The 17,088-nt window shown below is 33.8% G+C and overlaps 1 protein-coding gene across 1 annotated transcript in view; it reads left to right on the top strand.

The window, feature by feature from the left end:
* The window catches only part of NDUFS4 (NADH:ubiquinone oxidoreductase subunit S4), a 116,887-nt gene that overhangs the window by 82,630 nt on the left and 17,169 nt on the right, over positions 1–17,088 (top strand). The window contains exons 3-4 of the mRNA XM_003899664.4: positions 2,399–2,571; positions 14,395–14,468. Coding sequence (XP_003899713.1) covers positions 2,399–2,571; positions 14,395–14,468 — 247 coding nt within the window. The remainder of the gene's footprint in view (positions 1–2,398; positions 2,572–14,394; positions 14,469–17,088) is intronic.

The following is a 17,088-nucleotide window of genomic DNA, read 5'->3' on the forward strand; positions in this document are numbered from 1 at the left end:
TAAAAATAGACATAATTTACAGCTCCAGCTTTTATGAACTCAGCTCAGAACAGAGGGAATGCTTTGGAATTTGGAAAAGATGCCCCACCCCATAATTCTATAACATGCTTATAGTGTTTGTTTATACCCAGCTTAAGCTGTATATAATATTAAATAATAAACTACTATGGCAGATTGCAAGTATTACAGTGAATTCAAAGGAGGATTTAAACATTGAGGACTTCCCAGGAGTTGAGCCACTTAAGCTCTTAAGTAGAGACATACTGCTTCAGGAAGTTGTTAAATGTAATAATGCTTAAACTTTTTTTGAAGTTGAACCTGAATATTAGAAATTACCAATTAAAATATTTCACACCTTTAAAAATTATGTGCCAACTTCACTCATTTTGTTTTTACTTTAACCTAGATATAGAGAAACTTTAAAAATAAATAAATGTAGACACATATTAGAAGTGCATATTTGTGTAAATATTTATATGGATAACTTTGATAGTTTCTCTAAACAGACAAGCTGTGACAAAGTAGCCACACCTAATTATTGATGCAGGTGGAAAGGTATTGTGTTAAATAGAGGATTGGTTGCCAACTAAAATAACTTTAAAGAACTGGTTTTCAATCTTGTGGATAGAGAGACTAGTCAAGTCAGAAATGTGCCTAAGTGTTTTTCCCACTAGTACGTACTGCAGCTAAGTATTCTTGCCAGTTATTTGGTTCATAGCATTGATAGATTGAAACTACAAATAAACATTAGTCTTCATTAGGGTGTGTATTATAATGACATAAAAATTCACAGACATTTTCTAGTTTTCACAAGTTTGGTATAATCGTTTTTATGTTAACTCTTGTTTTTACCAAGTTATCCAAAATTTATGTTAGTAAGTGAACCATGATTTTAAAATGCTTCATTATTACGCATATGGTTGACCCCAGTGTGATTTACTTTGATCACATAAAGTATTTTACCATTACTAAATGGAGGTTTAACCCATTTATGTCTGAGGTTGCAATTTTTTGAATGTTTGCAATCAGACCTTGGCAATGGCCTTAAGCAGTAGGATATAAATAACTCCCACGTGCTTAGAGTTCCAATAATGAAACAGTAGGCATAAATAGGTTTTAAACTCTGAATTACTTTACTAATTTGTGTCCTGACTGCCACTATGTTTTGATAAATGTATCTATTCTGGGGCATCAAAATTCTGTGCATTTTTAAAATGAGCGTTTGTTACTGGATAACATTATAGAAAATCAAGTTAAAGTTACCATTGATTTCATCTCATTTTGGCAAGAATTGTGCCACTGTTTGGGATTACTTTTGCAGAATATGTTTGATCGTATCATTTCTCTAGTAGGTTTCACCAAAGGGAGATACATCAAAATGCTAATTAAAGTTGTTAATTTTAATTGCTTACAAAAAGTTCAGGTTTCCCTCTGAAGATAATGCCTTGTGGGTAAGCAATTTGACACAGAAACTGTAAATAACAGATTGTCTTCTATTTAAGATTTAAATATTAGCCCTTTGTCAGATGAGTAGATTGCAAAAATTTTCTCCCATTCTGTAGGTTGCCTGTTCACTCTGATGGTAGTTTCTTTTGCTGCGCAGAAGCTCTTTAGTTTAATTAGATCCCATTTGTCAATTTTGGCTTTTGCTGCCGTTGCTTTTGGTGTTTTAGATATGAAGTCTTTGCCCATGCCTATGTCCTGTATGGTACTACCTAGGTTTTCCTCTAGGGTTTTTATGGTATTAGGTCTACCATTTAAGTCTCTAATCCATCTTGAATTAATTTTCGTATAAGGAGTAAGGAAAGGATCCAGTGTCAGCTTTCTACTTATGGCTAGCCAATTTTCCCAGCACCATTTATTAAATAGGGAATCCTTTCCCCATTTCTTGTTTCTCTCAGGTTTGTCAAAGATCAGATGGCTGTAGATGATATAATTATATTAAAATCATTTTCAAAAAAAAAGATTTAAACATGCAAATAAAGATATACTTTTTATATCCCCTTTTCATATTTCCTTTATATTTTTTCTCCTCTGACTAGTTCACACTTGTTCACAAAGTAAGAGCATTGTTGACTATAGGCTCTTCTCCTAGCAAACAGTCTCTTCAGAAAATGCCAATGCTTTGTTGGACAAAAGGGCGTAAATTTTTTTACAATCCTTTTCCACTGTCTCCTACCACCTCCCCCAATAAACCATTTACAGGTATCTAAATAGCAATTTATGTTGTAAAGTATCAGAATGGTAGTGAAATAAACCAGAAAGTTTCTCTCAATTTATGAACAAATCTGAATGGAGTTGTATGAATATAGGAAACAACAAAAGTACATTAGTGAGTATATAGGCTGTTTGAAATATGGTTTTTTTTTTTTTTTTTTTTTGGCTTGTTTTTCTGTAGGATGTCACTACTTTAACTGGCGTTCCAGAAGAGCATATAAAAACTAGAAAAGTCAGGATCTTTGTTCCTGCTCGCAATAACATGCAGTCTGGAGTAAACAACACAAAGAAATGGAAGATGGAGTTTGATACCAGGGAGCGATGGGAAAATCCTTTGATGGGTTGGGCATCAACGTGAGTACTTTAGTTTAATGTGAATATTGTCAGCTCTCTTTTTCTATGTAGATTTTTATTTTAAATATGATTTCAAACTCCTTTATGTACAGTATACTTAGGACAGTACTTTTTGATGCTGTGCTCTTAGCACAATAAACTGTGGCATAGTCTTTTTCAGAGTACTACTTATTAGATAAAAATGACTGAGTTTGAGAGCACTGTTATGGAACTCAAAGCTATGTATACAGTAGTCCCCCCTTATCTGCAGTTTTGCTTTCTACGGTTTCAGTTATCCGACGGACGGTACAATAAGATATTTCGAGAGATGGAGAGAGACTACACTTATATAACTTTTCTTACAGTATATCATTATAATTGTTCAATTATTGTAACTTATTGTTAATGTCTTACTATGCTTAATTTATAAGTTATACTTTATCATAGGTCTGTGTGTTTAGGAAAATACAGGATTTGGTACTATTCGTGATTTTAAGCATCCACTGGCATTTAATAGGAGTTTTGGAACTTGTCCGCCCTCCTCAGATAAGGGGGAATACTGTTTTATCCAAGATACTGTATGAATAATATTTGTAATATAGTGACACTAACTTGTCTTAAAATTACAATAAACTTCTTTGTAATATTTTATATATATATATATAATATATATATCTTTTTTGTTTGGGGGGGTAAGAACTAGGTGAATTTAGAAATTAGCTAACTTGAGGGAAACTTGTAAGTTCCTGAGATATTGTGATTAATAAATTACATTTTATTTTTATTTATTTATTATTTTCTTTAGAGATGGGGTCTCGCCCCCTTGCCCAGGCTGGAGTGCAGTGATGTGATCCTAGCTCACTGCAGCCCTGAACTCCTGGGTGATAAAGCAGTCCTCCCACCTTAATCCCCCAAGTAGCTGGGAATATAGGTACATGCCACAGCTCCTGGCTAATTTTTTTTATCTTTTTGTAGAAATGGAGCCTCGCTTTGTTGCCCGGGCTGGTCTCCAACTCCCGGCTTCAAGCGATCCACCCACCTCAGCCTCGAAAAGTATTGGGATTACAGGTGTGAGCCACCACGCCTGGCCATTGAATTGCTTTTTAACAGTGTGTTGGAATAAATTATTGTGGTACTAATGAAGTCAGTGACCTAATTCTCCATAATGGAATAGGGCCCAAATGTTAAATAGAAGGGCTGATTCTAGTTAAATTTAAAAAGCTGACATTAGAGAAAACATTAGGCAGATAAGCTAGAAAATTGTCATTCATATTGAAACTCTTAGAACATTGTATGTGTCCAGTCTCCAGTTGAAGGTAGTTATAAACTTAAATTAGAAAATGTAGACTGTCTTGTTTTAGAAAAGTATAATATGCAACATCATTTCCTGTTGATTACTTGGGAGACTTTTTTTTAGAAAACATCATGTTGCAGTTTAAATATAATTATTTTATTAGGCAAATGATATATAGGCACAATATTTTAGTTTTCTTCTTATGTTGCAGTTTAGTTCATTTATTAAAATGAGAAAAAAGTCAAACAATACAAATTCAATTAGAACATCATAAAAATACAAATGTACTTCCACAGATCTACACATTTGTTATAAGATTAGTTATAATTCAGTGTGTTATAAAATTAAGAGAACCAAAATGAAACACTTTGCTAAGAATATTCTGCTTTGTCATACCACCTAAGTAGAGTCTGGAGCACTCACTGGTAATAAAGCTGAGAAATAGATACTTATCCAACTTAGTCTTTGTAGTGAATCTGTATATGTGAGATGAGGCCGCCACATCATGGTTATAAGGAAGGGATGGAATCAGCTCATCTCCCTCGAAGCCCATAGTTGTCATGTCTCCTGTAGAAGTAGTATAAGACCTGGCCTGGAAATTGTTAGAAAGGGAGCTACCAAATGGAAAACTGAATCTACCCAGTTTCTGGAAAACAACAGATGGAGGAACATTTGGCTTCCAAACTTTTTCATACATGAGATAATTTTCTTAAGTAATCTTGCTCTGGTGGGTTGTATATTCTGAGTGCTTGTCAAGAAAACAGAAGTCTCCCATTAACTCTAACTTCAAAGAATAAATACCAGGTCAGATTTCCCAATGCACCTTACTGTTTCAAGAGATTCCTGGTGGTGCCTGCATCAGTAAGTATGGTCATATATAGACAAAAGCAGTGGTTCTCAACTGAGGGTGCTTTTGTTTCCTTAAGACATTTGCCAGTGTGTGGAGACATTCCTGGTTGTAACAAGTGGTGGCTTCTGCTGACATCTAGTTAATAATGGCAGTGCTATGAGACACAGGACTGCCCTCCTTTGCAACCAAGAAAGAATTTTCTGGCCTCCCAAAAGTAGAAGATGCTGAGGATTAAAAGCCCCAGTATCAAGGAGAATACTTTCTGAGACCTTTTTTTTTTTCCTTACAAAAACGCAATATCCCCACCAATGTGAGATGTTAGATCACATTTTTGTACAAGGGTGGTTGTGGTAGGTGGAATTCTAGGATGCCCCAGGATATCTGCTTTTTTGTTGCAACTCTAATCATCCTCTTCCATAAGGTATGGCTACATCCATGACTTGTTCTAGATAGTTGATTATGGCATAGGTGAGGGGATGCTCTCTGGGGATTACCTTTCCTTATATCAGAAACAATAGGAATCTATATTTTCTTTTACATCTTGTGTTTGCTTTCATAATAAAGTGATTTAGAATATCCCCCTGTTCATGGAAATTTTGCCCTGTAGTCTAAGGCCTTTCATACGTAATTGAATATTTTTGTTCTTTTTTAAATTTTAGATCCAGGGGGTACATGTGCAGGTTTGTTACATGAATGTATTGGGTGATGCTGGGGTTTGGGCTTCTAGTCAACTCATCACCCAAATAGTAAACACAATGCCCAATAGGCAGTTTTTCAACTCTTGCCCCCTCTCCCTCTCCTCTCTATTGGAGTTCCCAGTGTTTATTGTTTCCATCTTTATATCCATGTGTACCCATCATTCAGCTTTCACAAATGAGAACATGCAGTATTTTGATTTTCTGTTTCTGCACTAATTCACTTAGGATGATGTCCTCCAGCTTCATCCATGTTGCCGCAGAGGACATGATTTGATTCTTCTTTATTGCTGCATAGTATTGCATGATGTTTATGTATCACATTTTCTTTATGTACCACATTTCTGTATCCAATCCATTGTTGATGGACACTTAGGTTGATTCCTTGACTTTGCTATTATGAATGGTTTCTTTTTGATAAAATGAGTTCTTTTCCTTTGGGTAGATACCCAGTAGTGAGACTGCTAGGTCAAATGGTAGTTCTGTTTTTAGTTCTTTGAGAAATCTCCATACTGTATTCCATAGGGGTTGAATTGCTTTACATTCCCACCATTAGAATGTAAGCATTTCCTTTTCTCTGCATCCTTGCCAACAATAGCCATTCTGACTGGTATGAAATAGTATCTCATGGTAGTTTTGATTTGCATTTCTGTGATGATTAGTGCTGTTGAGCATTTTTCATGTTTATTGGCCATTTGTATGTTTTCTTTTGAGGAGTAGGTGTTGGTATCCTTTTTATTTTATGTTTCACATAATATATGGAGTCATTTGATAAACCACAGGCTTCTAGAAGCTGAAGGAATTTATAAGGAAAAACATTTGTCCCTATCCAGTGATTGAAATGTTAATGATTACTGTTTTTCAATCACATGAGATTTTTACATGTTCATCTATTCCCCAGACTCACTGTTGTAATACATTCCCAGCAACATTCAGTAATAAATCATTATTTGAGTACTTGTGCCTTATATACTCTAAATTGTTTATGGGTAAAATATTTATATAAGAATATACATTTGAGTGGTATAGAGGAGAAAAAGTAATATCTTCCTCACATCTATTGCAAAGTTTGTGGCTGAGACATCTGTAACAAAAGATAGTTTAACAAGAGACTCTAGCATACAGTTTCATTTTGTGTAAGTTTTATGTGATACAGGAGCCTTCAGGAATGAAGACCCAAAGAAACAGGGAAATCTGTGTATTTATGTGCTTAGTTTTGAGGAAGAGTAGACAGTCATACAGAAAGATGGTTGGACAGAGTTTATGATCTAATGATCATAAAGTAGGAAGAACTTAGCCAGACCTGTTTGTTCAGATTCTTGTCTGTGTCTCTGTGTCTTCAGAAATGAGGACATTCCGTTCCTCCTGTTACAGGGTGGACAGTTCTGGAATGAGGGTCTTAGGACTGACTTCAGAAGGTCAGATAATTCTGTTATGTCCTACTTCAGGGGAGAGTGTCAGAGAGACCTTCCTGCTTCTGCTGTTTTCTCAAATGCCAAGCTGCCATATTTTGGGGATACTGTGTCCTGAAGACCATTAGTGGGTTGTTTAAATAAATAAAGTTTTACTTTGCTGTGCTTGTACAAAGGTTCACACAATCATTATTATAGTATTGCTTAGTCTGGAAATAGCATAATTAAATTTTGAAATATGTAGTGACTTAATACTCTGATGCTTTAAGACAAAACTGTAACCTACTGTGCATAAAAATGGAAATGCTGTTTTTATTACATATTGATTGAAAATGAGATATACTACATGTTTGGGAGGTAAAGTTCTTTTCAAAACGTAGTTTTGCCAAAGTAAAACGTTTTTTGAGGCAATAGACCCTGTCTGCAATTGGTTTATCTGAGACGTTATTTTGAATCTTGAATATTTTTTAAAAATATTCATTACTTGTTTTTGTTCTGATGTTAAGAAACAACCAGTAGCATGAAAAAATGTAAGAAAAAATTATTATTTAAAATATTTACTTATTTGATTTGATTAGAATAGAGAATTGCTACTCTTTTTTTAGCATTTTTAATGACACAAAAATAGTATATAATTTTACTGCTTGAACATACTGAATTCTGACTTCTTTTGGTGAGATATTTTAAAGCTTTTTATAAAATTGTTGGAATTGTAAGCTGAAGGTTTTTCATGATCATCTAATTAAATTTTATCACTTAATTAAAAAGTAAACCTGTGTCCCAGATAAATCAATGGGTTGACCATAGTTTGGGTTCTCAACCGGCTTATATTTTATTTTACAATTATATATATAATACTAATATGTAGAATATTAAAGATATAAAATACTTTAAACCTGGCTAGATAAGTTCATATAGACTTGTATTTTTTTTTTAATCAGGAGAATTACTATATTTAATGGAGAAAAGAGAATGTTAATATTTTCATGTGTTTTTTGCTGTGGTCAAGGAATGATTTTAGGATATGCTAAAAGAGAAATGACTATCCATCCTATACCTGGAATATATTTGTTTCCAAAGCCACAGGTTTCCTAATTTAGGGGATCTTGGGCTTAACTTTATTCATTTCTTCTAACTGATAGATAATTCTATCTAGGTCTATCATATTGATGGAATGGCTTGGAGGATTTAACAGACATCTAACCCTTCTGATGTAAGAGTATTACAGAGGATTAAAAGTATGCAGTATAAGAAATACCACAAATGTAACACCTGCAGAGATTATTTTTATATACCTTTGGAAGGATTTTTTTTTTTTCTTTTTTTATCTTGCTTTTAAATACACAGGAAAGGACACATTTCATTGAGCAGCAGAGGCAGTGCTAATGGAAAAGGTAATTTTACAAAGTTACAATGGTAATATTGTGACAGAAATTTGAAATCTTAAGTCTTTTCCCATATGTTTTCCTCAGTGGCGATTGAGGAGAAGGATCCTCATTGTGAAAATGGGCTTCGTGACTATAAACATCGTTTTATTTTTTAAAAATATACTGAATACATTTCATTGTTATCTGCTTATCTACAGTATTTTTTTGAAAGGCCACTTTGGTTCACATGTAGGATTTTAAGATAAATGTGTTTGATCTTTTGTTTTTAGATTTCTAAACTCATATTTTAAAGTACTGTATTTACATTTCTTCTCTCATCCAAAGTGGAGCTTTTCTTATGCTCTTTTAATTACCTGAGTCTTTAAATGTTAGAACTCAAAGGTAAAAGATTTATCTTTGTGTAAATATGAAAAATATCTTCAGGTGCAAAATTATCCTTTGGGTTTGACCCAAGTGTTTTTACTTTTTAAATCTCCTTGATCCTGTTGCACGGAGAGAACATGACTTATCCTTGTTTAATATTGTAGCGAGTGGCCAAAGATAACTATTGGTTATTAATCTCATTTATTTTTTTTTACAGTCTTTTATATTTTAGGTTAGTAGATACTTACTTTTCATTTATTTCTGTAAGCAGGACTTTAATTTTGATTAAACCTAAAAATGATTTATTTTTCCTCAGCTGTATTAGTGTACATTGGTCATTGAAACTCAGTGATCATTGGACTCAGTACTTTTTGTGTTAATCACATTCTGAAAATGTGACTTCTGTGTTAAATTTTTAAAATATTTTTTCATTGGAAAATTATGAATCTGTCATTCAGCTTCTGGAAACAAGGATTTGTTCCACATCATAGTGGACATAGAAGGTCAAACAGTTTAAGCAGAGATATGCACTAATGTAGATGTTGCAAATTCCCTCATCACTTGATCCTCAAGCCTTAAGTTATCAAAGTGGACATCTTACTTAGGTTGGCAGATAATTCTTTTGATGATGAGTAAGTAGCAAATGGAAGTATTGTCTGTATATCTTTCCCCTTTATGTTGTAACACATTGCCAAGGCACTTTTAAAATTTGCTTTAATCAGGTCATTCAGGGTTTTTTTTTATTAAATTTAAATAAGGATTCTGTCTACTTTTCATCTCATTACTGACTTTTGAACAAGTAAATGACTGTTTGCATTTTAGATTTAAACTATAGATATATGTTTCCATATATAACATATAAGCCAGGAATGTTACCAGTTACTCCTCTCCCTCCCCTGCTTACTACCCTCTCACCAGTATACTCCCCTCCCTCCATAGAAGCTCCCACAACAATTTCGTATATATCCTTCCAGACTTTTTACACTGTATGTATATGCATATATTTAAGTTCATATGTCTTTTGGTGAAATGTTATGATTTTCTTAGTATAAGTTTTTCACATTTCTTATTAAAATTATGCCTAGATATTTTAGTTTTATCACTATTTCAGATGAGGTTTCTTCATTACATTTTCTAGTTGAGTATTGCTAATATTTAAAGTTGATTTTACATATAAGCCACATTATGTACTGTCTCTTTAGTTCTCATGGTTTTTCAAGGGATTCACTTTGATTTTCTAGTTGTATAATCTAACAATAGTGGCAGTTTGTTTTCTCCTTATAGCCAATTTCTCTTTCTTGCCTTGTTGCATTGGCTGAAATTTGCAAAGTTGAATATTAGTTATGATATTCAACATCCTTATTGCCTTTTCATTTTTTAGCAGAAATGTTTCTGATATACTAAAATGAACAAAGTTCTTTTCTAATCTTGATCTACCAATAATTTAAAAAAACATCAGGAATGGGTATTGAGTTTTAATGTTTTTGTAATATCTATTGAAGGGCATTTTCTTCTTTAATCTGTTGATGTAGTGAATTTCAGTTATATATTTTCTAATCCAATGATATGTTCTATAATTGGATATGGATTTACTATTTTTAAGTAATATGTGTTTGGTAATATGTATTTAACATTTTTGCATTCACCCAATCAGTGGAGTTGGCCTGATGGAGGGTGGAGGGAGTATGCACACATAACTTCTATAGCAGAATATAATTTTTTTTTTGCCCAGCTATTTGGCATTTCTTACATCAGAATATTTTTAAAATAACAAAAGTATTTATTAAAATATTGGTTTTAATATTACATATTTTTTCTCTATGGTCTTCATTATATGTGTCTGCTATTTGCAGAAAGATAACCACCTGATATTTCTGAATGGTGCTAATCAAACTAACAGCATTTAGAGCCACTTATAACTGCTATTGATACTTAAACTAAAAAAATAAATAAATAAGCTAAGCTTCCCAAGAAGAAAGTCATTCACTTGCTGTTCTGTGCCATTCAGAGGGCATCTAAGAAAAATTCGCAGTGCCAAAATGTTTCACCAATATATTTTATGCATGAATAGTTCTCAGGTAAAGTCAAGAGTCAGTTGATATTTATAATGCTAATTTTTATATTGTATTGATACTTAGATCTGTTTTGAATAATATTAAATAGGCTTTGCTCGTAAGCAGAAAATGATCATTGAAATACACAAATGGTAGATATCTTCACAAAATCTGTTTTATGGTGTAGAACAAAAAGCAATTCGCCAACCAATGTTGGACATTATAATTATGAAACAATTTTTGGTATCATTTTATTGGTTTACTGATGTTCATTAGTGTGTAGTAAAGTATATGAAATGATATTGGAGGAAAAATAACCTAAAATCAACCTTGGAAATATGAACAGATACAATGTATTATTTTGCCAGGCTTTTTAAACTTTACTGAAATATACATTAAGAAAAGTATACAGATCAGAAGCATACAGCTTTGTGAATTTTTACAACCTGAACACATATGCATGTGAGTAGTACCCAAATTGAGAAACAGCATTTCCAGTACCTCAGAAGTTCCCATTTCATCCCATGCTTTTTTTGGATTTCAGCCTTCCAGAGGTAACCACTGTTCTGACTTCTAACAACATAGATTAGTTTTGCCAATTTTTTTTTTTTTTCACTTCAAGAAAATCATCCTTTATGTGCTCTTTCGTGACTGGCTTTTTTGCTTAACTTTGTGAGATTCATCCATTGCACACTGTTTATTGATGGTTATTTGTGTAAATTTGGGTTATTATGTATGATATAGTACTAAAATGAAGAATCTCACATATATCTTATAGTGGATATGTGGCTTTCTAATACGCTAATTAGTCCCTGAAATATTAGTCACTAGTTAATATTCAAACAATTTATATTAAGAAATAACAATCTATTAATTATCTGATCCCTAATGTTTCTCAAATTAATGACAGTAGCAACTTGATAAGTTTTGTTCCAACAGACAGTGAAATTACTGACAGATCACCTTGAACTTGTGGAGGATTATGCATTGTTGGAGTGGATCTGTTTCAGTTTTACCCTTAGTCTTGGAACCTAGTGTTAAAAAATAAAAAGGCACGGCCTTTCTGAAGTTTTGATAGAAAGCACAAGGTGTTTACCCACATTCTCCCTTCAGACTCAGTCTCCCCTGTAACAGGCAGCTGCTGAAATCTTTGCTCAGTTCTTTCAGCCTTCCCAGCTATCATTTTGAAGCCTTGCTCAATCATGTACAGTTCAAAAGCTCCCTGCTCTGTGGATTACTCCTTTCCAGCTGCTCTGGCAATCCTGGACTCCGTCTCCAGGCACTTTGCACTAAGATTACAGCTTTCTGCTTGAGTTCTCGATGCTCCTAGCTTGTCTAGACTAGAGAATACCTTATGGGAAACACCGTATAAAGTTGGATCTAAATCCATTGTGGTTCCTTTTTTTGAAAGAAAACCCTAGTTTTTTTCCTGCTATTAGTCACTCTCTGGTCTCTGAAAATTATTTTTCTGTTTTGTCCAGAGTTTATAGTTAGATAAATCTGATATAATATTCTGCCATTACTCAAATTGGAACTTCAGTAATTGAGAAATGAGCAAATAAAGACTAAAAATAAAAGCACAAATTATATTTAGTGGAGATTGAAAAAGAGATTATATACAGTTGGAGGAGGGTAAGATGTGAAAGACTTCATGGAATAAGTTAGTATTCAAAGTGAACCATGAGGGATTATTTGAATGGACTTCCATATACAGATAATAGGAGAGTATTCCAAGAGGAAGGAACAAATTGAACTGATGGAAAAGTACAGCCTGCATTTATATAAAAACAATTAGCAACCTGATTTGACTGGTTGGTTACTTCTCAGGGGAGTAACTAAAAAGAAGGCTAGCAAGTAGTTCTGCCCATATTATAGCAGTGCTTTAATGCCAGGGTAGAAGCCTGAAGTTAATGTGATAGACAGTGAAAACTATTTGAAATTGTTGAACTGGGCAGTGAGTAAGTTTGGGATTTGAACTTTAGGAAGACTAATCTTGGTGAAGGATGGATTGGAGTCAAGGAGGCAGAAAGATTAGTTAGGATGGGGTTATGGGAAGAATGAAAAAGAGCTTAAACTGGTGGTGACAGCATACCTAGAAAAGAACTGCAAAATACAGGAAATGAAGGAGAATGAGAAGGGTAGAAACTGAATGGCTGGAAGAATAGTGGCTTCTTCCAGTGGATGAATGTTGTTACTGTTGGATACAATGGATATAAGTTGTTACTATTTGATTTCTATATGTATGTATTCATAAAGTGAGGATAATAATACAGGCTATAGCATCTTTGCAAGAAACAGAGCTCTGGTCTCCTGGCTAAGTTTTCCTGCAATTTTTTTCTGTCTTGTTTCTTATTCTCAACTAAGCCAGTGTACCTATCAACACTTAACAGATTACTGCATCATATTTATGTTGACACTTCTGTTCTCAGTATGTATAGTTTAACTATCAACTGGAAAATCGTGTGTGCTTTGAAAAGGAGGAACCAATATAAAATTATGATGTTAGTACTAATATAGCCAGCCATATGAAGCTCTTTTGCTTACAAAGGGTAGGGGGTGGGTTATGATAAAAATATATATAATTATAGAAATCTCAGAGTAGCAACCATGGTCTGTGACCAGAACTTTGGCAGCAGTAATTTGTGGGTCTTCCCGTTAGTGAGAGGTACTCCCCATGTATTCTCTTCTCATATCTTTCCACTATCCAAATTACCTTTTGAATCCTCCTTTATATATTTTTTACTTCCACATTTCTAAACAATGTTTCATAGAATGCTATATTATTCACCTCTGAGAGAGTCACAATAAACATTTGTAGCAAACAGTGTTCTACCTTGTTGTAAGAATAAAAGTGGGGCGGACACAGTGGCTCACGCCTGTAATCCCAGCACTTTGGGAGGCTGAGGCAGGTAGATCACTTGAGGTCAGGAGTTCGAGACCAGCCTGGCCAACACAGTGAAACCCTGTCTCTACTAAAAATACAAAAATTAGCCAGGTGTGGTGGTGCATACCTCTAATCCCAGCTGCTTAGGAGGCTGAGGCACGAGAATTGCTTGAACCTGGGAGGCAGAGGTTGCAGTGAGCCCACATCACGCCACTGTACTCCAGCCTGGGCGACAGAGTGAGAGTCCATCTCGAAAAAAAATTAAACAATTAAAAAATTTAAAAAAATAAATAAAAGTGACATTTCTTGAAGTTGGATTTTCTAAAGAGCCTATGTAGATTTGTAAACATTAACACTGTACTACATTGAAGAATTCAATTGGATGTCAGATCTTGGAGCTTTATTTTTTTGTGCTTTAAAAGAATATTGTTAGTGATGGAAGGTTTGTCAAGAGTGGATAATCTTCAAAAAGGAGACTCAGAGGAAGTTAATTAAAAAAAAACAAGAATGTGTTGTTGCATTTTCTTGGGTAATGATAGTACTAGCAATTTTACACATCAGTAATCTTGATAGTAAATTTTAAGTTCCATTTAAGAATCCTCCTGGGTTTTTTTAAATCATCTCAGATTTTTTTTTAGAGTTGAATAAAATTGTTAAAGACTAACTGAATGCCTTTGCAATTATGAATTTTATTATTTGACAATACATACTAGAAAATCTCCCAAATTTAACACAGAAAAAGGTATTCCAATTAACAGTTTTAAAGAGATTATTACAAATAAAATATTCCATCGGTAATGTACTTATTTGATTTTATAGTAGCTGTTTATTTTATTTTAAATATTGATTTTGTTTCTCAGCCAAAGCTTAATGTTAAACCTTGGAAAAAAATTGTTTCTTACAGGGCTGATCCATTATCCAACATGGTTCTAACCTTCCGTACTAAAGAAGATGCAGTTTCCTTTGCTGAAAAAAATGGTATGTTTGGTCTGTTTTTGACGAAGTCAAGATATGGTTTTATGTTCTTACCTTAATTAAAATCAATCGGGTATACAGAATTTGAGTTGAAATCCAGTGCTTTCAATGTATCTAATATTTAATGTATCTAATCCAGTGGTTTCAGACTTTTTAATCTGCGTCAGAACACCCACCTCCAAAAAAAAAAACCTAAATTGGAATACTCATCTAACATGTAAAAGACAAAGTGCTCTAATTTAAAGTACAGACAGGGAATGAAACTACTGAACACATACTTTGTTTATGAATTCGTCTGTAAAATTACTAACATTTGGTTAAACTTAATTGAACATATATGGCAGCTTAGTCCAGTTTTGACACCTCCATTTACAATTAAGTTCTTTGAGCCAAAATGCAATGCCAAAATCTAGTCTATTAATCTATTTAATAACTCTTCAATTATTTGAAAATATTGTCATATTGCCTGTAAAATTTCCCTTCAGCCTAAATGCCCACATTTGCTACTTTTCTAGATATGGTGGGCGTAATACCAACCCTAATCTCAACTGTATAATAATATTAATGCGGCCTAAGAGTATATTCGCTTTTAGGGCAGCCACCTAACATCATTGGGTTATATTGATCTTGCTATCAACAAAAATGCAAAATGTCTTCCTTTTTCCTTATTTTCTGCTGTTAAGCCAACATAGTATAGTGAAAGGAAGTTTTGTAGTCAGACTAGTGTGGATTCTAATCTTGATTATGCCACTTTGAAGCTATATGATTTTGGATTAGTTTCATAATGGACAATGTTTCTTAGTTGAAATAAGGGTACCTACCTCAGGAGGCGGGAGATAGCTGATACATAATAGATACTCTACTTGATAACTATTATTTCTGACCTTCATCTCCCTCCAGCCAGTATGTCTGCTGTTTGTTTTCCTTAGATTCAAATGCACTACTAAACATTTGTACCTAATGTATCCTGTTATTCTAGTTTGTCAAATTGAATTTGTCTAAGTGCATTGTCACTGTAAGGCAGTATATAAAAATAAGAGATTATTAGTGTTGTCTAACATACCTGACATACAAATGTGAAAGCCCTATAAAGGTTATAATCTAACATATTTGCTTTCTTTTCCACTTAGTATTGTATAGCTTATGATTAAAAGTCTGAAGTCAACCTATCGGCCTTTGAATCTGTGTTGAGTCACTACCTGTATGACTTTATACTTCTGTTTCCCCATATGTGCAATGAGAATTACTATGAGGATTAAATGAGTTAATAAAAGTAAAAGTGCGTAGTTAGACTAGGGTCTCACAAATAGTAAGTATATGATAGTATATAAATATATCCTATTATGTTATTAATAGACTTTAAAAAACTTTTTTCAAAAGGTTCTTAAGTGTAATTCCTTATTTATACTTTCTTGGCAAGTTCCAAGTTTCTTAATTACATAATTGTTCTTAAAAGTGGTCTTTTAAAAAATTATTTTGACTTAAAATAACATTGCTCTCTTTTTAAACTGTAACATAGTTATGGAAAACAGTTCCTTCAATTTTTTTTATCTTTTCAGCTTACCATATTTCATGTCCAACACTTTGAAAATTATTCATTTGAAGTCTGTGACGTGAGTTTAATAACAGGAAATCTAATTAAATTGTTAAATCCCTGGTTAGTCTTTCTCTAAGTGGTCACAAGGACTGCATGACTACAGTTGCCATGTGAATTGCCGGTGTGAGCTCACCAGTGTTCCTATTAAAATCAAGTGGCTTTCTCATCTGACTTCTACCTCCCCAGGAAAGAAAATTGAGGAACACTATCAAAGTCTATAGAAAGTGTAACTTTAAAAAGCCTAATGGTTAGTGACATAAAATTGTAGGCTAACAGTGAATCAGGAATTTTAACCTATAAGATAGCAGAACTATGTCCTGTCTTGGTTACTGCTTTGTGCCTAGCACCTAGCACAAAACCGGACATATAATGGACACTCAATATCTGATGGAATAAATGACTTTCTAAAATATATTTCTCTGGCCGGGCACAGTGGCTTATGCCTGTTATCCCAGCACTTTGGGAGGTTGAGGTGGGTGGATCACTTGAGGTCAGGAGTTGCAGACCAGCCTGGCCAACAAAGCAAAACCCTGTCTCTACTAAAAATACAAAAATTAGCTGGGCATGGTGGTGCACACCTGTAGTCCCAGCTACTCAAGAGGCTGAGGCGGGAGAATCACAAGGCGGAGGTTGCAGTGAGCTGAGATCATACCACTACACGCCAGCCTGGGTGACAGAGTGAGACTCAGTCTCAAAAAATAATTAATAAATAAATAGAAACATATTTCTTTACTCAAGAATTTGAAACCATTCTCATCTCCTGGAAACGTCCTCAATGATTATTCCACTCTTGATTTCGCTATAGTACTTATGATCTGCCTTATTTATTTAATGTACAGCATTCTATGTCTTTAAATAGATAAAGCCTGTTTCTTCAGCTACAGTGGAAGCAAGATCTAAATAAACACCATTGAAGCATTACAGAAGTGGAGGTGGGGGATCTTTTCCAAATTCCACAGCATCCCCTTCCTTCTGAGATGCCCCTCTTGGGTAGGTAAATAGTAGTGAAGGACATACAAATGGATC

The sequence above is a fragment of the Papio anubis genome, chromosome 5 (assembly GCF_008728515.1).
Source record: "Papio anubis isolate 15944 chromosome 5, Panubis1.0, whole genome shotgun sequence".
NCBI classification, from domain to species: domain Eukaryota; kingdom Metazoa; phylum Chordata; class Mammalia; order Primates; family Cercopithecidae; genus Papio; species Papio anubis.